Raw genomic sequence first — 22,449 nt, 5'->3', positions numbered from 1 at the left:
GGCCTATCACCCTCACCTTGACCTCCCTCCACCTATCGCATTTCCAAAGCCCCTCCCCCAAGTCCCTCCTCCCTACCTTTTATCTTAGCCTGCTGGACACACTTTCCTCATTCCTGAAGAAGGGCTTATGCCCGAAACGTCGATTCTCCTGTTCCTTGGATGCTGCCTGACCTGCTGCGCTTTTCCAGCAACACATTTTCAGCTCTGATCTCCAGCATCTGCAGCCCTCACTTTCTCTCGAAGATCTATACATCTGGCCCAGATGTGAGTCCAGACACACAACAATGTGGTTTACTCGTAACTACCCTCTAGGCAATTAGAGATGAGCAATAAATGCTGGCGCAACCAGTGACACCCATGAATGAATATTTTTTGCAAATCTGATCTTCAAATTGCCCAAAAGTTTTCCAGTCTATGGATTTTTCTAAGCTAAAAATCAACTGTCAATCATTATAAACATAAAAGTAAACTAAATTTCAATGCTTCCTCTTTCTTTATTTATCACCACTCCATAAACAAACTTTCTTTAAAACTCATAGAATCACTGTGGAACCAGGCCATTCAGCCCATCGTGTACACAGTGACCCTCTGAAGGGCATCCCTCCCAGATCCACTGCATTACCCTGTTCCTGTAGCCCTGCATTTCACATAGCTAATCTAAATAGCATCCCTTGACACTATGACAATTTAGCATGGCTAATCTACCTAACCTTGGAGTATGGGAGGAGACTGGAATCTACCTAATCTTGGAGTGTGGGAGGAGACATGCAGACAGTGAAGAATGTGAAAACTCCACACAGACAGTCATCTGGGATGGAATTGAACCTGGGTCCCTGGCACTGTGAGGCTGCAGTGCTAAACACTAAGCAGTCATCTAACACGTACTAGTTTACAGCAGACACCTCATAGCGCTGGAGCAGTACCACCAACACTGCCTGGGCAAGATCCTGCAAATCCACTGGGAAGAAAGAATGCATCAACGTTAGCATCCTTGACTAGGCTAACATCTCCAGCAATGAGGCATTGATCATCCTTGATTATCTATGATGGGCTTGGCACATCTTCTACACAACCACCATGAGACCCCAAGCAGATGTTCTACTACCAGCTTTGAAATGGCAGGCAAGCCCCACATGGACACAGGAATTGCTTCAGTGATATTCTCAAGGCATTATTGGTGAACTGCAGCATTCCCACGCACACCTGGGAATCATTGGCCCAAGACCATCCAAATTTGAGGAAGAGCATCTGGGAAGGCATCAAGCACCTCGAGACTTGCTGTCGGGATAAAGCAGAAGCCAGGCAAAAACAGTGTAAAGAGTGCACAGCCACACAAATATCCCAGCCATCTTTTCCTGCAACCACCTTCTGCTTCAAGTGAAACAGAACTTGTGGAAGCTGCATTGGTCCATACAGCCACCTACAGACTCCCTCTGAGAGTGGAAGAAGTCAGCTGCATCTGCGATGAACTGCCAATGATGACTGGATTAAAATCATGGCTCTGGAAGGTCTGACCTAGTTAATTACCAAACTTTTTCACAAATATCGACCAACATGCATTGTTAGCAGTTTAAAATCCAAACACTTAACAAAATAAAAAGTATCAGTATCTGTATACAGATCATACACCTTTAAAAACACAAAGAACACAGAACCCAACTTCTCCAATTTAACATCAGCAGTGTTCCTTGAGCAGCATTCTTGGGATTCTAAAGGTGAGTACTATGAATGGGCAAGCTGAACACTTTTAACCTAACAAAACATTGTCAGTTGACCAACCATTACTGTCAGCCCACCAAACTTTTTTTCACATCTGCAAGTGAGCTGTCACCAAAAAGTAAGCCGACTTGGCATCTCAATTTTATCCTTCTGATTAAAACACAACATTTAAAGTAGGTGCAAGTTAACTGATGAGATTACATGTATTTTGTATTATTTTAATCAATACATTTAAAATAGAGGAGTTGAATATTCTGTCCTCATTTTATATTGGACAAAAGCAACAATAAGCTGTGCTAATGGAAGTTATGTAAATATATATACTGAGGAGCATGTTCTTTGTAATTAAGTAATCTTTCTTCTCCTTTGCTCCTGAGCTCTCCAAGTAGCAGATATCTGTACAGGAAAAATGAGTGGCTGTGCAGCTATTGAGTACCTACTTTGAGCTGAAGGAAGTCTATGACAGGAAACTTAATCCAGTTTTTTTTTCTGGCTTCTCCTTTCATCTATGTGGAAAAATTAATCTTCCACTTTCAACTTTGTTACAGTAATGCCGCCAAAATCAGGAACCAACTCTTCAACAATAAAAAATGCAGCTTTCGTTTTCGATTTCTGCAGCTCATTGAAACCAGTGAAACAGACTTCATAGCCATTGGCAGAACTGACTCTATTAATTAAACAGTAGTTTAGTGTGTGCATTCTATTAATACATTAAATTAAACTACTACTCTAAGGAACACTTTCCGATGAAATGATTAAAACAAGGAATAACCCAGATCAGCATTATGCCGAGTAAATGCTATCCCAGTTAATCACTGCTTGCTAACTATAGCTTATTCGGAACGCAGATAAATTCATTTGTTAACTCCAGTCACTAAACTGATGAGGCTTTTCACTGCCTCCAGAGGCAAATGTCTACTCCAAGGAGCAGAACAACCCCTATGAATATTGACGTTTCTTTGACATTAGCTTAACAGAGAAATGAGCAGAATTTCAGTAAATAGAAGCATGTTTAAGTGATAATTCAATCTCGTCAATGATCTTCTAAGTGCAGATTTCTTGGTATAAACAAGATAAAATGGCTCTGAAGAAGACTTCATAACTTTTTAATTGGAGCAAATAAATCCAGAAAGGGAATATAATCCATCCATGATTAAAGATGAGGAACTAACCTAGGAAACAAGGCACAAAACAGCAGTAGGAGTTTCATGTACTGAACTATTTACAAGGCGTTGGTGAACTTTAATTTGCTGTTACGGTTGAGATCCATGTGAAAACTGTTTTTCTTATTTGCCTGCATCATGCCAGAGGCCTCTTGTGGTATAGCCTGGCACACCTTTGAGCCAGGAGGCACAGGTTCAAGTCTCACCTGCTCCAGAGATGGATAATAAATTGAATCAATAGGTTGATTAAATACAGGTTGATATCTGTACCACTCAGAAGAATAGGGTGCAGTGGTCATGTCTCTACCTGTGGGTCAAGAGGCTTGGGCTCAAATCTTGCCTGTTCCAGAGGTGTGTCATAACATGTTTGAGCAGATTGATTTTTAAAAAAACCTGTGCCATACTGTAAGCATTCCTCAACCTCCTGTAAAATGTTCCATTTGATCAGTTCTTCACTGATCTCGAGAAGGTAACTCATTTGCACTCAAGTTGCAATGCTGATTTTGACATATGTTTGGCTGTTGCAGTTCTAAAGATAGTCAGCAATGAAAAGAAACTGATTCTCACTGAGCTTTCACCAAGAACACATAAATGGGATTGGACATTATATTTGCATTGTCATACTATATCTGCTTAAAGTTATAATGCTGAAAGATAACAGAAAAAACAGATAACTAATATGATTCAGAATTTCCATCAGTGACTAAATGCAATGATTTTCATTTTTCTCTTTGACACCTGTAAATTCTCACTTCCCAATATTATTTCATAAAGCATTCTACAAATGATATCATAATTTTTTGTCAGAAAGGCCTGCAGAATTTGTGTTGACTTTAATCAAGGGGAACTGAAGGAGGTATTTTAATGCAACTTAGTTTGAACTAAAGCATGCAGAGAGCATTGAAAGGAGTAAATATTCAAAACATCACTGTTTATTTTTCTTGGTTTGTGCCACTTGGTCATGTTTTCTTTCCTAAAGGAAGAAAGATATTCAACTCAGACCATCTGTTAGTAGGGCATTGCAAATACCCTTGGAGAGAGTTGCAACCAATGTTTGAAGACAGATTTAACATTAACTTGTCGTCCCTCCTATTGTGAACGTGCACATTCTCTCTGTATATGGTGCTTTATTAATGGACTAAATCATAGACTTGCATAGAATCCCTACAGTGTAGAAGCAGGCCATTCATCATATTGAGTCCAGACTGACCCTCTAAAGCGCATCCCACCCAGACCCATCCATCCCTGTAATCTGCATTTTCCATGGCTAATCCACCTAACTTGCACATCCCTGGACACTATAGACAATTTAGCATGACCAATCCACCTAAACTGCATGTCTTTGGACTGTGGGAGGAAACCAGAGCACCTGGAGAAACCCACACAGATGCAAGGAGGATGTGCAAACTCCACACAGACAGTCACCTGAGCGTGGAATCAAACCTGGATTCCTGGTACTGTGAGACAGCAGTGTTAACCACCAAGCCACTGTGCTGCCCTCAGTGTCAATGACCTTACATTAAAAGTGATTAAAGTTAGACACAAAGAGATGGCAGCTGGAGTAGGCTGATCAGTCCTTTGAACTTGTTCTGTCATTCACCAGGATCATATCTGTCTGAATTTCACTTTCTCTCACCTTCCCTATATACCTTTGTTTCCTTAATTAAATATTAGTCAATTTTTGACTTGGAAACGCTAGTTGAATGAGCATCAACAGCTCCACAGGTTGAGACTTGATCCTCAATCCTAAAAGTCTGACCTCCAAGTTCTCAACTGACCAAACACAGAAGACATCAGCCCAGCAACTTCTCATTGGGTCCTTTAAGAATTTCACAGGTTTCATTGAATTTTTAATCTGGGGTTGGGAACCTGATCCCTCTATCATTTCCTAGTTGCAAAACAATGTTTCATAATGTATGTCACTTAACATTGCTTTGCAGTATTAAAAAATTGAACTGACCTGGGCCAAATTTGACGTCCAGGTAGTGATGTTAGGAGCAGCCCCAGTTTAGTTGGGGTGATGCTGGTTTATTGGTAATGTCATTAGTGCAATGTGACTAGCAATCCAGAATCTTAGACTAAATGCTCTGGAGGAGTAGGTTTGAAACTCAGCATGGCTGCTTGTGAAATGTAAATTTACATTATACATTTGGAATGGAAGTCTCAGTGCTAGCAATCATGCCAACTATTGTCAATTGTTGTGAAAAAAAATCTGCGTCACTAACATCCTTTAGAGTTGAAAATCTGTCATCCTTCCTCACATTTGTCTTCATACATACAGGAATGTGGTTTCATATCCTTTGCAGTGACCTGAGAAGAAATTCATTTTAACAATAGTTATGGATGGGCAACAAAGCTGACCTTGTCATTGATGACCATATTCCATGCAAGAATCAATGAAAAACAAAAACCAGTGGAAGTCCCCTTGACAAGTTTAACAATATCCATGACTGGGCTTGGTTTTGACAGATACGATGGAACTACAGACTGCCAGCACTAGCCTGGGTAGTCGTCCCAGGGAGGCACCACAAATTTCAGATGCTCTAAACAGATGCAGTGCCCAAAAGAAGAGATATTTTGTTCTTGATGTCTGGAAGAAATAATCCACCAGGGCATTTATAGAGGAGGTGATGGATGTCAGAGGTATGTGAGTGCATTACAGGAAGTAAGTGATATACCAAGTTCTGGAAAGGTGAATGTTATGTGACATCTGATTGACAGGCCTGTAACTCTGCAGATGCAATCTTACACATAAGCTGAATGTGTGTATATTTGTATGTGCACTTGTGTACGTGCGTGCATAGTTCTCAAATAAAGTAGCCAGTTGCAGCATTGAGCAACACTAACATATGGAGTGCAGTTGAACAGGGCATTACCGAGGTTATCCCACTGGAATAGGTGATGTGGGGCAGAGGATAAGGCAACAAAAGGGTTTGTTAACTATGGTACTATGGTCTGCTGTGGGATAGACTGTGGGTGATGGACAGCCTTTTTGGTTTATTATGGGACTCTCCAAACATATATGCTGGATAATTTAAGAGTTATAGACCTTCCTGTCCCAGGGGCTGGGAGTGGCTTGGGTGCAGCATTGCTGAATTTGCCAGGGCCCTTAGATACATGCTAACCTGAGGACTGCCATTAGCTTTGGAACTGCCCTGCTCTCTCCCTTCAATACTTGGGCACTTACCAATACCACCTTTATCTTATTTTTCTTCCACTTCTTCTTCTTTCTCTTCCATAGAAGAACAGTGTTCCTTCATCCTGCACCAGGCATCTTGGTCCTGTATAGTCATGTTGTGCAGCATACAATCAACCCTGACTGACATACACTAGAGGTCAGCACTCAGCTGGTTAAGGGAAGTGAAACACACCTTCAGGATGTCAATGATCTGCAGGGAGTGTTAGTTAATGGTTCTGGTTGAAATGGCATTCTGTATTTGTTTCTAAGTACTAGATTTGTCAGGAAAGACGTATTCAAGAGGTGAGCCTTACCCCCAGCAGCTAACTTGGAATCTGGGTGTTGACTTGAAAAGGTATAGTACTTCAAATTCTCAAAGGCACAATGATAGGGACCTGGGAACACAGTGCATACCAAGATAAGATTTGTGTGATCACATATAATTGGGCATTGATGGAGCGGAAGCTTTTCCTGCTCAGTCACAATGTGATCTTGTTGGCAGAACCATTTTTCCTGATAGCTGGTGTGCTACTTTTTGTGAGCAGCTTTCAACACATGACGTTTGAGACTCCAGGGAAGGATAAGTTGCTTAAATTGCTCCTGTTGTTGTGGATCAGCCAACAAAGAAGGCCACTTTTCTCCCCAGTTCTGCTCCAGCTGTCTGTTGGAACCCCGTCATTAGATAGCAATGGAAGTTTAGTCTTTGAGTAGAAGTGAAGTTGACGGATGTCCTTCACAATTAACCAGGGCTGTCTGAGATCCACTTCTGAGATGGATAGAAACGGTGAAACTATGCATATCTCTATCCTTCTGGATCAGATTGGGATCTCCTTCAGAAGCAAAATGATAATTATTTGAAGGCTCCCTGCCCTGGATTCTATAGGGGATTGGGATGTGAATGTTGCCACATGCTTCAGGTCTGTATGCAATATCAGTCATAATTCCCTCCCACTGGAAAAATTGGGTTGTCTTGTTTGGTCAATGTTCCGGCTCAGGATCTCTGCATTTCCATTATCTTTGCTCAGGCTGTATCTGGTGAGGAAGGCGTAACAGGATAGCACTGGAATCTCACTATACCTAATGTCTGTGATGTTGACAGGAGCACACTGTTATCATTTCAATATGTTTTTGGAGTATCCCTCAGAAGGCTAAACCACAAAACTTACTATGAAGTTAGGACAGCAAGAAGTGGATCTGCCCTTGCAGTACAGTAATCTGTTCTGTCTGCCTCTTCAACCTGACATTTACATTCCATTCCACCCCTACTAAGTGCCTCCCTGACGGTGGACTCCTTTCTGCTTTAGTTTTCTGTCTGTCCCTGTGGTCCTGATAATTTGTTTACATGAGTCAAAGGTCACTGCTACATCTCCTCAATTCCATCTGGGTGCTTCCAAATCTTACTGTTTCAGCACGGCTATGTTCAGCTGTTTGATTTAACTGACAGGTCCAGGAAGATGATGAAGTCAAACAACTTTACCAGCACTCCAGGCATATGGAAAACAGGTCCTCTCCTTTGGCTTGCTTGTGCCCAAAAAAATCTCTTCAGTACCTGAAAAGATCCTCTCTGGACATCCATACCTCTCCCCTGTATTTCACGGTGAGCCTTCCCAAACATATGTCCCAATATGACTGCCACCTCTAGTAAAGACATGATCAGCTGACAATCCTCGATTCAGACCATGGCCGTCAGGTCAATGGACATTTTTGAACATCACCCCAAATTGTCTTATCTTCTATCTGTAAGTGGGTAGGAGTTCATGGTAGGTAATTTTGCGATAAGTAGGGCAAAATAGAAACTCAGCTTCATCTGTGCAGCCTGTGCCCTCATTAGAACTGCCGCAATGCCAGCCCACTTTTCTGAGACATTATTTTAACCACTTGCTTTATCTCAGTCAGATACTTTGCTATTTCCTACAGAAAGATTTGATGCTTGACTTCTGAAAAGCCACTCTGGCACCAAGATTGGACTGGAGGTTCAAGCACACAAACTGCATCAAGGTCAAATAACATTGATCCTTTATTCCACCAGCAAAGTCTTCATAAGCCATTCATGGAAAACCTTAATTCTGAGCAATAAACTGTTTAAGGACATCTGGGACCAACACTCTGGATCACCAGGAAGCTATTAAAAGCTGAGCTCATCAGCAGGGTACAGAGCAGTTGGTGGATCCCCTATTGCTAACATCCATGACCATGTAAACCAGATTACTTCATCTCCTAGCCAACAAGGGTGACTACCCTCTCTTTGGGGCTTCTCAGACTCAGAAATGCCTTCCAGGCATCTCTGCCAAGCCTCTAACAGTTGTACGTCAGATTCCCTCTCCCATCTCTCTCACCACCATCAACGGCTATGACTTGTCACACTGCAATTCATAAAACATGTAATTCTGCATTTCCTGCTTACTGCTGCTCTCTCACTATTACCTCATGACATCAGGGTCCAACACAACTGGTCTGCCAAAGACACTGCATCTCACAAGGAGGGGCCGACCAGTACCTCTGCCCACCACAATCCACCCACCATTGCCACCATTTGGTTACAGAACATTGAGTCAAAAGAGATGCTCTAGCCTACTTTTAAACTGGACTTCTACTGAAGCTTGTTTGTAAATGCAAAGGTGACAGAAAGATGATCTTCACATAATATTAATCCACAAAACAACTCCAGCGTCCTTACCTTAGCTGACACTTGCAAGCTGTGATCTTGCATATTCATGATGGCATCGGAAATCTTCAAATCAATTGGATCCAGGACTGCTTCAATGTTGAAAGGTCCTTCCAACCTTTCCGCTACCAAGAGCATAGCATCTGTCAAAACAAGATGCAAGTGCCACATGGAGGGTGAAGATTAATCATGCTGGCATTTCATAAAAAGTTAGGCACAGAAATGCTGACTGTTGAAGTTTATAGCTATGCTGGAATATAGAGTATGTGACAAAATGGGAATATTTGAACAGTATGTGATTATGGCATACAATTGCCATGTCAAACTGCATGAGTTTAATTTCCATGGAAAATAGGTAAATAAAATGGAACTTTTTCATTTTCAATAATATACAATAATATATTCTCTCCAATTGCAAATTTGTAAGAAATGTCTTTGCACATAAGCAGCAAAAGAACTCAAGTCTCACATAGCACCTCATTGATTTTTATCCAAAATCAGGAGGCAGAAAATGCAATAATCCTCTGTGTGCATTTCAGCATATAAATGAGGATTAGAGGGAAAACAGAATTGCTGTATGTGTCATGATCATATTTACAATCAGAAATCTGTGTTTGTCACGAGCAAATGATTTAGTTCTTCTGGCTGTCAACTATCATGTGGAATACTGCACAAAAGACAGTGCACAATTCTAACCAATTGCATAATTTATGAGCTAGAAAAAATACCCAGCAAGTCAAATGATACAAATAGAAATATTTATTGAATAATGCAACTGCCTATATCATGAAAATTGTATATGATAAAGTGTCCAATAAGGACTACAACATACACCTAATGCTTGTGATCTGTACGTCTTTCTACCATTGACAGAGGATTTCAGTTAAAAAAAAGAAAATGTTTTAATCTGTAACAAAGCATCACGTTTTCAACCAAAAATACTGTAGGAAATACTTCTTTCTCTTTTATTTGAGACTAACAAATCCTTTCATTGCAAATTGATTCCTGTGATTTTGAAACATAACTCCGCCTGTAAAAATTCTGAAATTATCTGTAAATCACATAAATTAAAATCAATCAAGACCTATGTTTAGTTTTTAAGACATTATTATACGTTTACTTTTCTAATTAATGCATATTTCATACAAATATCACATTTTAGTACTTTGTGTCCACTTACCATTGGATCATCTGCAGGCCATCACATTAAGTTATTCTAGTTAATATAAATTCAGCTCAACAATGCTCAAATGTGTAACATACCTGCAAATGTGACAGGATTCAGCATTACAGAGCCAGCAAAAAATTGTTAGAGATGGTGAAATCTGCCCTTTGACATCATGGTAAGTGTTGTGGTCATGTTCAATTGAACCTTCTGAGACACCTTGGGTTAGAGTTTCTGCCACCAATGCTTCTTACTGTTATCTTTCTAAGTTACTGTTACCAACTGAGGAAGGATGTCAACACCGAGTTTTGAGTTTCATAGGAAAAATGCAGAAAGTGGACTGTTCCAGGTTCAAGGGGTTGAATGGCCACTCCTGTTCTTATTCCTTGTGCTCTTATAAGAGGTTATACTGGAATGATATAAAATGTTGGTTAGGCCACAACAAGGGTGTTGTGTGCAGATCTGGAATCAATATTATAGGAGGTTACTGAAAACATTTACCAGGATGTTGCTTGGGCTAAGCAGGGATATAATTGAGATGTTCAAAACTGAGGGACATAGACAGGGTAAACATGAAGAAACTTTTCTTCTTAGTGGAGGGAATGATGACTGGTGGCATGGATTTAAGGTAACGGCATGAGGTTTAGAGGGCATATGAGGAAAAAGATCTTTCATCGTGAGAGGGTGTTGGGAATCTGAAACTCACTGTTTGTAAGTGTGGTAGAGGCAGAAACTCTCATAACATTTAAGGAAGCATTTAGATGTGCACCTGTGATGCCAAGGCATATAAGGCTATGGGCCAAGTGCTGGAAAATGTGATTTGAATAGTTAGATGGTTGTTTTGACCAGCATGGATGCAATGGGCTGAAGGGGCTTTTTCCATGCTGTTGACCTCAATGACTCTATGACCAATGTCAGAAAATCAATGACCAGCTTTTATTGCAGAAATAAGTTCTTCTAAAGTGAATGTCCTCCTTTAACAGTAACACTCAGACTGAAAACTCATTACAAATTCAAGTAGTAGAAAACCAGGTACAAAGGAACAGGAGTCGGCCATTCAGCCTGCAAGCCTACTCTGCCATTCAATAAAATCATGGCTGATCTGTGGCCTAACTCCATATGCTTGCTTAGGGTGCATATCCCTTGATACTCTTGCTTAGTAAAAATTTGTCAAACTCCAACTTAAATTTAGCAACTGAATTAGCATCGACTGCCATTGAGGAAGAGAATTGCAAACTTCTATTACTTTTTGCATTTCAAAATACTTTCTAACATTTTTCCTGAATGATGTGAATGTAAGAATTAGAGTCTGTCCCCTTGTTCGAGAATCTTCCACCAGTTTTAAACACCAGAAATAGTTTATCTTCACATCCTCTGTCTTTCCTTATTAATATCCTGAAGATCTTGATTAGATTACCTGCTAAACCCTGAAGAATAAAGGCTTAATTTGTCTAATCTCTCCTCATTACCTAACCCCTGAAGTCCAATATCATCCTTCTAAACCTGCGATGAACTCCCTCCAAGGCCAAAATATCCTTCCTAAGATGTGGAGCCCAGATCTTCTCACAATATTCCAAGTGGGGTCTAATTAAGGTTTTGTATAACTGCAAAAGAATGCCTGCAACTTTGTACTCTAGCCATTTAAATATGAAGATCAGCATTCCATTAGCCCTCTTGAATATTTTCCGCACCCAAATCTCATTGGACATCTGCTATATTTAACTTTGCGCCTTCTAAAAATACCCTGATCTATTCTTTTTCATTCGGAAATGGATAGCTTCACACACGTTTTTATTAAAAGCCATCTACTACAGTTTTGCCCATTCACCTAATCTATCAATAATATTCTGTTCTAATTTTATGCTGTCATCAATATTGTCTAAAATGTTGCCAAATTTTGTGTCATCAGCAAATTTGGATATTCGAAATTTTATGCCATTATCCAAGTAATTAATGAAAATTGTGATCAATTGAGGCCCCAACACAGATCCCTGCGGGATATCACTAGTCATATCCTGCCAATGTGAGTACTTACCCATTATTTAAACTCTGATTCCTGCCACTCAACCAATTTTCCTGTCAATATCAGCAATTTGCCCTTAGCTATGTGGACTAACAGCCTTATGTGGGACATTATCGAAAACTTTCAGGAAGTCCATATAAACCGCATCCACTGATTTACTTCTGTCCACCACCTTTGTCATCGCTTCAAAAAATTTCACCAGGTTTGTCAGACATGTTTGACCGTTTATGAATCCATGCTGACTCTTCCTGATTAACTGAATATTTTTTGAGATGACCAGTTACCCTATCATTGTTTTATAGACTCTAACAAATTTTCCACCACAGATGTTGGGCTAACTGATCTGTAATTCCTTGGTTTCTGTCTGCCATTCTTCTGAAAGAACAAAGCATAATGAATAATTTTCCAATCCAGAGGGACAACTCTTGAATCCATAAAACTCCAAAGTATTATGGTTAGGGCATCAGCAATTTGCTCTACTACCTCCTTTAACACACGTTGATGGGAGCCATCTGGTCCGGTAGATTTGGCACTCTTCAGTTCCATTAATTTCCCCCTGGTTGATAATTTACTTAAGCAAATTATTTAGACACTATTCCTGATCCCCTGTTAATTTTGTTGGGACTTCTGGCACGTTATCCTCTTTTTCTGCATTGAACACTGAAGCAAAATAATGGTTCAGCATGTCTGTCATTTCCCCATGGTCACTAATAATATCTCCACTCTCAGCCTTCAGTGGACCAATTGTATTCTTAACTAGTTGCTTTCTCTTTTTATAACTGTTAAATCTCTTATTGTCTTTTATACCCTTTATAAGTTTCCATTTATAATCCTTTTTAACTGCCTTTATAAGCCACTTTGTGGCTCTTTGTTGGTCTTTGTATTTGTCCCATTCTGTGTGATCTGTACTGTCCTTTGCATTTTTATAAGCCTTTTCTTTTAATTCTATGCTGATCCTTACCTCCATAGATATCCATGGTTGTTTTTATTTGTGACGTGGAGCTTTTCCTTCTTATGGGTACAAACTACTTCTAAATAGTACTCAATGTTTCCTTGAACATCCTCCACTGTTCCTGAGTTGCTTCACCTATTAGCAGAATTTCCCAGTTAACTGTGGGTAGTCTGCCTCATTTGATTAAAGTCTACTTTGCTTAAATCCAAAAGTCTGGCGTAGGTATTCAATATTTGCTTATCTCTTGCAACAGTATAGAAAATTTGGTTATGTTGTGATCACTTTTTGAAAAATGCTGACAAACAATTAGGTCACTAATTAAATCACACTCGTTGCTTATTAATAGACTGGATATTGTTTGCCCCTTTGACAAAACCGAGAAATATTGACATAGGAAATGATCATAGCATGTGGAAGCAGGCCATTCAGCCCATTGAGTTGACTCTGACCTGTAAGGAACACTCCTACCCTATCCCTGTAACTCTGCATTTCCCATGGCTAATCTGCACATCCCTTGAATTCACAAACTTTCTGGCAAATGCTTATCTGTCTCTCCCAGTCTATAAAGATTAAAGTACCCCATTATTACTACCCTGCTTTTGTTACATAGTTATCTAATTTCAGCGTTTATATAATCTAGCACTGCTAAGCTGTTATCAGATGGACTATATGTGACACTTATTGCAGTTTTAGTTCCTTTGTAAGTCCTTAGTTCTACCCATAAGGTCTCCACTGGATGCTTACCATTTATTACAACTTCCCTCACCATATAAATGATTCCTCCTTGTTTTCTGTTTCTCTATCCTTCCTGTAAACCTTATAACCTGTTATGTTTAATTCCAAGTCAAGACCATCCTGCAGCCATCTCTCTGTAATGGCTACAATATCATAATTTCCAATTTGAAATCTGTGCCTGCAGCTCATTTAATTTGTTCTTTACACTCTGTGTGTTTGTATAAAGAACTCTAATTTTGGCTATATGCACTATCATGTCCTTCAGCATCTTTTCATTATTTCTCACTCTTCTCTTAGTCAATACACTTCTTAAAATCTCATCTTTTATATTAATCTGGCCCTGCTTGTTCAACCTAATAACCCATACCATCCCCTCAAATGCTGACCTGCTACTCTGGTTGTCACCTTCCTACAAAACTATTTTAAACCCTCCCAAGTGGCACGAGAAATCCTCACCAAAAAGATCTTGGTGCACATCCAGATTAGGTGCAACATGTCCTTTTGTACAGGTCTCACCTGCCAATAGATCCCAATGATCTAGTCTCTGAATCCCTCCTTCTGACACCAACTCATTAGGCACATATTCAATTGTAGTAATTTCCTATTTCTGGCCTCATTAATACATGGAACAGGGAGGAATCTTGAGATTACAGCCCTAGACATCCCACTTTTTATCTTTCTGCCTAACTCCCAAAATTCCTTTGTAGGATCTCATCACCCATATTGCCTATGTCGTTGCTTCCAATGTGAACCATGACCTCTGGCTGTGCACCCTCCCCTTTCAGAATATCCTGTGCCCACTCGGAGATATCCTTGACCCTGGCACCAGGAAGGTAACAGACCATCCTGTATTCTCATTTGCTGGCAGAGAACAGCCTATGTGTGCCTCTGACTATACAGTCCCTGACTACCACTGCTTGCTTGCACTTTGACCGTCCTTGCTGTACAACAGAGTCATTTGTGGTGCCACTGCCCTAGTTTCTGCTGTTGCCATCCTCAGATGGGCAATCCCCTCTAACAGTATCAAAATTGTTATTGGTATTTGAGAGGGAAATAGCCATGGGCTCTTGCAATAATTGGTTGCCTTTTTTGGCAGATTAGAGATATTTGTGAAAACATCCAGCTAAAAAAACTGTTTGTATAAGTGTTTGGATTTTATTCCTCATTTCATCCTTTCAAGTTAGCAAGACAAACATAAGATTAAAGTAATTTAGGCTGAATAGAAGTGTTCAAAATGACAACAGATTTTAACAAGTGAATGGAGAAACTTTAGAGTAGCAGAAAGTTCAGGAACCTAAAAAAGACAGTTTACAAAGTTCTCTTTCAGAGAGTTGTGATGATTTGACTTGAGTTTTATTTCTGACAGGGTTGCGGAAGATGACTTAATGGGAACTTAGAAAAGGTAATTGCATATAACTTGAAAAGGAGATATTTGCAGGACCACAGAAAAAGCAGAGGATTGGAACTAAATGGACAACATGTTCAAAGTGCCAACAGAAGAATCATGGACAGTGGAGCTTCCTTGCACATTGGATGCCTTTAACTGCAATTCTACACAGTAATAGCAATGCTTAAAATACAATGAGATACTTCATAATATGTGGAAGTTTACTGTTTCCTTCAATATGCAATGGTTAAGTGAGCTTAGGGACTCATCTTTGTTAGGCTTTTGGGTACAGCATGGGTAGGTGCTTCCTTCCAGAGCTAATTTAAGCATCTTGGACTGGGGTACATTTGAAATAGTGCAAAACATTTCTGGAGAAAAGGCTAACAACCTTGACTTGGCTAAGTCCTGCTGACAACCATGACATTCTTGCGCACTTTGTATTTGCATTAAACAGCATGGCAAGATAGCAGATTCCTGATGAAGCGCTTTTGTCCAAAACGCCGATTTTCCTGCTCCTCGGGTGCTGCCTGACCTACTGTGCTTTTCCAGCACTGCTGTAATCTCGACTCTAATCTCCAGCATCTGCAGTACTCACTTTCGCCTAGCAGTACCTTCAGCCTGGTACCTTTGGCTGAGGTGGTAAAACGCACAATGGCAAGGTAAGATAAGGCAGGGATGCTATCAGCATCAACGTAGGCACAATGAACACAGTCCACCGATTTCTGAACAACAAATCCAAACAAGCAGACAAAACACGTCCAGAAACCGTACCAACTCTCCCCTACATCAAAGAGATCTCGGAAATGACTGCCAGACTACTCAGACCCCTTGGCATCATGGTAGCCCACAAACCCACCAACACACCAAAACACCAGCTAATGAACTTAAAACACCCTATACAGGCAACAAGCAAAACTAATGCCATTTACAAAATACCTTGCAAGAACTGTAACAAATACTACATTGACAAAGTACTAGACCATTATAATTTCATATCGCAAACTTTGGCTCTCACCTATTGCCCTTCATCCCAGGACCATAAGGAACCTGTTGTCAATCCACCAGCCTCTAAAGTCAAAGGATCACCCCTGTTATTTTTGACAGGCAAATATAACAAGCTACCATCCCCTTTCTTTCAGAATTTTAAAGAAACTATTCCTTCTGAAACACATTGGCATACTCATCAATCAGACCAACATCCTCAACCTTTCCTGTGGTAATGTCCCATTTAAGTGCACCAGATGCAAAACCAACAATTTCACCTGTCTCCTCAACATAAAGGCCACATACTCTACTTCCAAGTGAAGCAGTGATTTATTAGTAATCAATTCAATTAAGCATACTATATTGCTGCTCACATTGTACTCTCCTCTAGCTTGATGATCAAACACAGACTGACCAACTGTATTTTGAAGCAACTACAATCAGTTCTCAAACAATAATTTGAATCCAATATCCGAATTGTCTGAGAGTTTAATTCTCCGCTGCACTTGCTCTCTGTGCCTGCAGTCTTTGGCCTTCTACAGTGCTCTATTGAAGCTTGAGGGACTGTATTTCATCTTGTGATTACAATATACATACTATCTGACTCAACACTGAGTTATCAAATTCAGATTATAACCTTCACCAATTTTTCCAGATGTTACATCTATTTACATTTCCTCTGGACCTGAGTTTTGTCTGTTTACTTGTTCCATTATCATCCGTATCTGACACATTATGTATTTTGTAATCTCTCGAGCCTATCACCCCATCACCAACCTTCCCTTTTATCATTTAAGGTAGATTTTTGCTTGTTAAATGCCTTACTTACAGCCAAACTTAATTAATATTTAGCTTTCTATCTTATTACAAATACTGATCAGGCTAGGTGAGAATTATTGACATTGATGTCAGAGCTGATACTTGGTAACTTCAGCTCACTGCTTGCTCCCAAGGACCTTGGATGAGGTCTTCGGCTCTGAGCACACCAGGCGATGGTTATTGCAGATATGGGGCAAATCAATATCTTAGGAGATAGATGCCATCTTAATATTCATAGTATCCAGTATGTTTCTAGTCTAATATGGGATTGAGATGGGCCAAGTGGATCAAATGTCTTGAGGGAAAATTTAGAGGCCAATGATAATTGTATCATAAGTTTTAGTCAAATAGGGAAAAGGGTAGGGAACAACATGGAGTAGCAATAATAGTTTTAGGACAGGCTAACATCAATGGGATAAAACTGAATCTGATGCGGATAAATTAGCATCAACTGGTGGCAGGGAAAATGTGTAATGGGACAATGAGCCAACTGTAAAGAAGATGAGTTCAGATGCAATCAAGGAACATTCTGATGAAGTGAAAAGGTATGGCAAGCAAATTTAGAGTTCAGTGGATGTCAACAGAGACAGGAATTAAGATGATGAAAGAAAGGTGTGCTCATGATTAATGTTACTTTAGTAATATATCTGAGAACCAGACTGAATAGAAATGTTCAGAAGATATTCCAAACTTCGTTTCAAACAGTGATGGTGCTTTTGAAATTCTTGAGAAGCTATTGTTTATAACATAGCACTTTACATATTATTGAGAATGAAGAGTGATTATTATGGAGTAGTCTTCTGTTCATGCATTTTACAAGACAGGGTTATATTTCAGGATCTCCTCAGTCCATGTGGTGCAGGTACACCCACAGTGATGTTCTGAAGGAGTTCCAGATTTTTGACCGAGTGACAATGAAGGAATGGTGACAGATTTTCACGTCAGCATCGTGTGAGGTTTGGAGGGGAACCTGCAGATGGTGCTGTTCCCATGCATCAGCTACTCCTGTCCTTCTAGAAGTAGAGGTCGAGGTCATAGTTTGGAAGGTTGGTTTCCAGAGGACTGTTTATGAGTTGCTTCACAGTTTAATTATTTTCATATTAAAATACAGATTGTGCAGATTCAGCTAGAGAATCTAAAAGTAATTCGTGCTAAGTATATTTCACTTGCTATAGAATCTTTATCTCACCAAGTCTATTCTCATACCCTGTAAAGGAATGATTGAAAATCATACAAGTATTTAGATCAGGTAACAAAGGGGAAACTAAACAATACCAGTGTACAGTAAAATATCAGGTAATTCAAACATATCCAGCAAAAGATGCTTAGATTACCTACGGTAGGAAGTACCAAACAATGTTATACCCAAAAGTGTAACAAAGGCAAGACCTTAAACTGCAATTGAACATTACATATTGTAGGGAACAGTACACTTCCATCCATTATGTTAGTTGACAGAAACATAAATATTCTATGACATCCTGGAATTGCAATTAGAAACATACAAAGAGGCTCTACTGTCCATTGTGCCCCTATTGGGTCTTTGAAAGTGTTGTCCATTTGGTCCCAATCCTTAGCTTTATGGCCCTGAAATTTTTCTTTTTGAAGTTATGTGCAATTACCTTTTGTAAGTTTCCATTAAGTCAGCTTTCACCATACTTTCAGCACTGCATAAAGCCAAATTATCATAATTATTTGCAAGAGAAATTCGTAAGTTTGCCTCTCGGTTCCTGACCTTTCTTTTACTCAAAAGTTTCTCCTTGGTTACTCTGTCAAAATCCCTCATAATTTTGAACATTTTTATTAAAGCTAAATGACATTGTGTCATGTTTTGCTTTGTTAAGCTGAAGGGATGAAATGAGGAATACAAGCCAGGCACTTCCACTGACAGCTTTGGCTGGATCTGTTCCTAAATGTGTTTACTTTCTTGCTCCTTGAATTTGTAATAAATCTTGTCTCACTTTAGAAGTATCTGTGACTGCAAGAAAGGCTGGTCATGATAGTGGCTAATCTTCTGAAACAATGCCTGAACTGTCCTTAGCAAATGTTTGAAATAGACCCCGACCCAATTGCTCAACAGAGTTGAATGTTGCCACCAAGTAACTTTTGGAACAGTTGCTTCCATTATTAATTAGCTATTAAGTGTGAGAAGAAATAACATCACAACACACATACACAAGATTAAAAATAAAAAACAATTAAAGATACATGGATTAGTTTCTGGATTGTTCTTGAGTTGATTGGAATATTGTAGCCAATATATTGTGTGGTACAAGGCTGTGTCCTTGCTCCCACACCCTTTGGGATTTTTTTGCTGTGCTCCTGAAACATTCCTTTGGCACCACAATGAGAGGGGATTTATCTATGTACTAGATCAGATGGCAGGCTGTTCAACCTGGCCTGCCTTAGAGCCAAGACAAAAGTAAGTGTGGCATTTATCAGGGACATGCTGTTTGCCGATGATGCTGTTGTTGCAACACACACCCAGCAGGAACTCCAGTTACTGATAAACTGCCTCTCTCATGCTTGCAAAGATTTTGGGCTGACTATCAGTCTGAAGAAGGCAAGCATCCTGGGACAGGATGCAGAGGCACTGCCAGACATCACCATCGACAACTACGAACTCAATGTCGTCCATCAGTTTACTTACCTTGGCTCTACCATCACTGCGTCCTTGGACACAGAGATGGACAAGAGGACTGGGAAAGTAGCCTCAACTCTTGCTCACCTCACGATTCGAGTATGGACAAATCCCAAGTTGACATTGAAGTCAAAAATGTCAGTCTACAATGCCTGCGTCATAAGCACACTGCTGTACGGGCAGTGAAATGTGGACTACATATGTCAGATAGGAGAGAAGACTGAACACCTTCCACTTGAGGAGTATCCACCATATCTTGGGTATATCCTGGCAAGACAGTGTCCAATACAGTGGTCCTACCTGGCCCTGGCCTTCCCAACATGTACACTTGCTCAGGCAGCAGAGACTGTGCTGGCTCAGCTACGTCCACAGTATGAAGGACGGTCGCATCCCAAAGAATATCCTCTATGGAGAGCTTGCATCCAGGAAGAGACCCACAGGGTGTTTCCAGCTGCGCTACAAGGACGTCTGCATGAGAGATATGAAGGCACTTGATACCGTTTCGGAGTCGTGGGAATGGCCTGCAGCTGACCACATGAGATGGAGAAGCACCCTGAACCAACACCTCAAAACACGGGAGAAGAAGCTGATGAACCCTGCAGTAGACAAGCAAGCATGAAGGAAGGAATGCAGCAGTTCTAGCAGATCAAGAACCACATACAGATGTGATCTCTGTGACCAGGATTGTCACTTCAGCATTGGTCTCTTCAGTTAGAAGCAACATTGCTTCAGGGAAGCAGAAAGCAAGAACAACAAGGATGCAACCCATGGTCAGCCATGACTGAAAGGGGCTTTACTCACATTGTGTGGTTCTGATACTGATGTTGTTGGCCAGTAAATTTATTGAGATGCTTGACTTTGCAGATGGCTGACAGGCAGTTGTCTAGTTTCCCTTTTGAATGTGGTTCACTTTTTCTTTTTACCTGTAGTCCCCTTCCTGGGTGGAGTTTGGAGATCAAATTGGAGGTCAAAACGGGACTACAGATCAAGTGTAAATGGAGAAGCGAGCCAGAGATGCCTGGAGATCAGCTCTGGAGATTGGGGCCAATAGCTAGGCAGAGTTGGGTAGGTGGAAAACAAGCAAGTATTGATTGCAATTCTGGAAGGGTGTCATGGATGGGAGCAATAGTGTGAATTAGACTTTGAATGCAGGGAGGAGTGCAATGTTGTCTTATTATTCATGGAACAGCACCTACCTCCAGCTATGTTAAACAAAAAAATAATCTTTTGTCTTATACTTCTTGCAGTTCTGGGTCCTGTTTTGGTTGATTTTGGCTAATGGAGACAACCTCTCTGTAAAATAGTCTTTCCTTACACATTCACCCTGCCATCCTCACTTTCATGCAGACAGCTAGAAGAACCCAAAACTTGCTGTAAAATTACAAAGATTGAATTCCTGTTCTCTGGATCCCCTTGTTTGCCCACTCACAGTCACATTCTTCCTGACTCTGACCAAATCAGAATATTTTATCCTGAATGGTCTAACTGCAGTTGTGCAGATTCCACTGCTTAAAAGAGCAGCAAAGTATAGGGAGCTGTTGGGACAGCTGTGGATCACTGCAGGGATGGAGGGGCTTCAGTAAGACTACTATTCTTTTAATATTATTTGAGTCATTAAAATTATGGACCTTAGGAATTCTAACACATGGTTATCAGAGAGTGTTATTACCTTCAAATTTTAAGGAAAATGATCACATTCAACTTTAAATACAAGGCAATGCACTGCTTTGAAACAAAATTTAAGACTCTTCCACAGCATGCTTTCATTTATGACATGAGAAACAAAATCCCCAAAATACAGTAACAAAAACAGAAATTGCTGGAAAAAACATAAGCAGTCTGGTAACATCTGTGGCCAGAAAGCAGAGTTAATGTTCGGGTCTGGTGACCTTTCTTCAGAACAGTGAACCATTGACCCTTGAACCTGTGACCCTTCTTTCTCCATTCTGAAGAAGGGTCACTGGACCCAAAACGTTAACTATGCTTTCTCTCCACAGATGTTACCAGACATGCTCAATTTTTCGAGCAATTTTTGTTTCTTTTTCTAATCCCAAGTTCTTTGGTATTTTTTGTCCCCTGAATACAATTCTGTTTCCCAGTTGATTCCGTGCTGCGACCATGAATTTTGCAATATGTTAACTTGCTGGCAACTATTTCTTCTTCTCCTAATAAAGCAGATTTATAAGCTCAGTCGAGGTCACTGCTTGTCTTTACATCATTTTCAGCATATGTGTTAGATTATAATTGGTGACCTCTTCAAATTCCTGTCTGGTTAAACTGTGTGAACAGAATGCATATAGCTTTTTGAGGCAGCTGTGCAGTGTTTACTTCACAAGAATAGGAAGAGAACGAAATTCATTAGTGATCCTACTTGCAGATTCTGGGCAAAGCTTTACCAGAATTCTGAACAGACCATTTCATTACTCATGGTTCAGAAAGCAGCTACATATCTGAGATAACAATAAACTCAGAAAAAAATTGCTCATCTTCAGTTTCAATTTATTTGCATTATCATTTCTCCTCCAGCATTAAAAAAAAATTAAATGGCTTTGCCACATAAGTAGAGCTTCTTTTTACTTTAAAAGAAAACAATTACTGTATTACATCTTTCGGATATCAACCAGCCCATATAGCCTCATCATTATACTCTCAATCATCAGTACAGTGATGGAAGGGGTTATTGACAATGCTAACAAACACTTGATTATCCTGCTTAATGACACTCAATAGGGGTTCTGCAATGAACATTCAGCTCCTGACAGCCTTGGTCCAAACATGGACAAAACAGCTGAACTTCAGAGGTCATATAAGAGTCGGTGCTCTTGATAAGGCAGCATTTAATGAAGTGCTACATCAAGGAACCCTTGCAAAACTGGAGTCAATGAGAATCTGTGGAAAACTATTTTCGCTGGTTGAAGTCATATCCAATACATAGGAAGATGGTGAGGTCAGTCATTCAGGACATCTCTGCAGGACTTCCCTGTGTCGGAGGCCCAACCATCTTCAGCTTATTCACAA

At 40.1% G+C, this 22,449-nt stretch overlaps 1 protein-coding gene across 2 annotated transcripts in view; it reads right to left on the bottom strand.

Annotated features, from left to right (window-relative positions):
- Positions 1-22,449, bottom strand: part of LOC122550548 (glypican-6-like) — a 1,024,831-nt gene that overhangs the window by 67,019 nt on the left and 935,363 nt on the right. For both annotated transcript variants that reach the window (XM_043691449.1, XM_043691450.1), the window contains exon 5: positions 8,738-8,868. In XM_043691449.1, coding sequence (XP_043547384.1) covers positions 8,738-8,868 — 131 coding nt within the window. The remainder of the gene's footprint in view (positions 1-8,737; positions 8,869-22,449) is intronic.

The sequence above is a fragment of the Chiloscyllium plagiosum genome, chromosome 6 (genome assembly GCF_004010195.1).
Source record: "Chiloscyllium plagiosum isolate BGI_BamShark_2017 chromosome 6, ASM401019v2, whole genome shotgun sequence".
Lineage (NCBI taxonomy): Eukaryota > Metazoa > Chordata > Chondrichthyes > Orectolobiformes > Hemiscylliidae > Chiloscyllium > Chiloscyllium plagiosum.
Note: the sequence above shows the minus strand (reverse complement) of the source record. Positions and strands in the feature narration are given on the sequence as shown.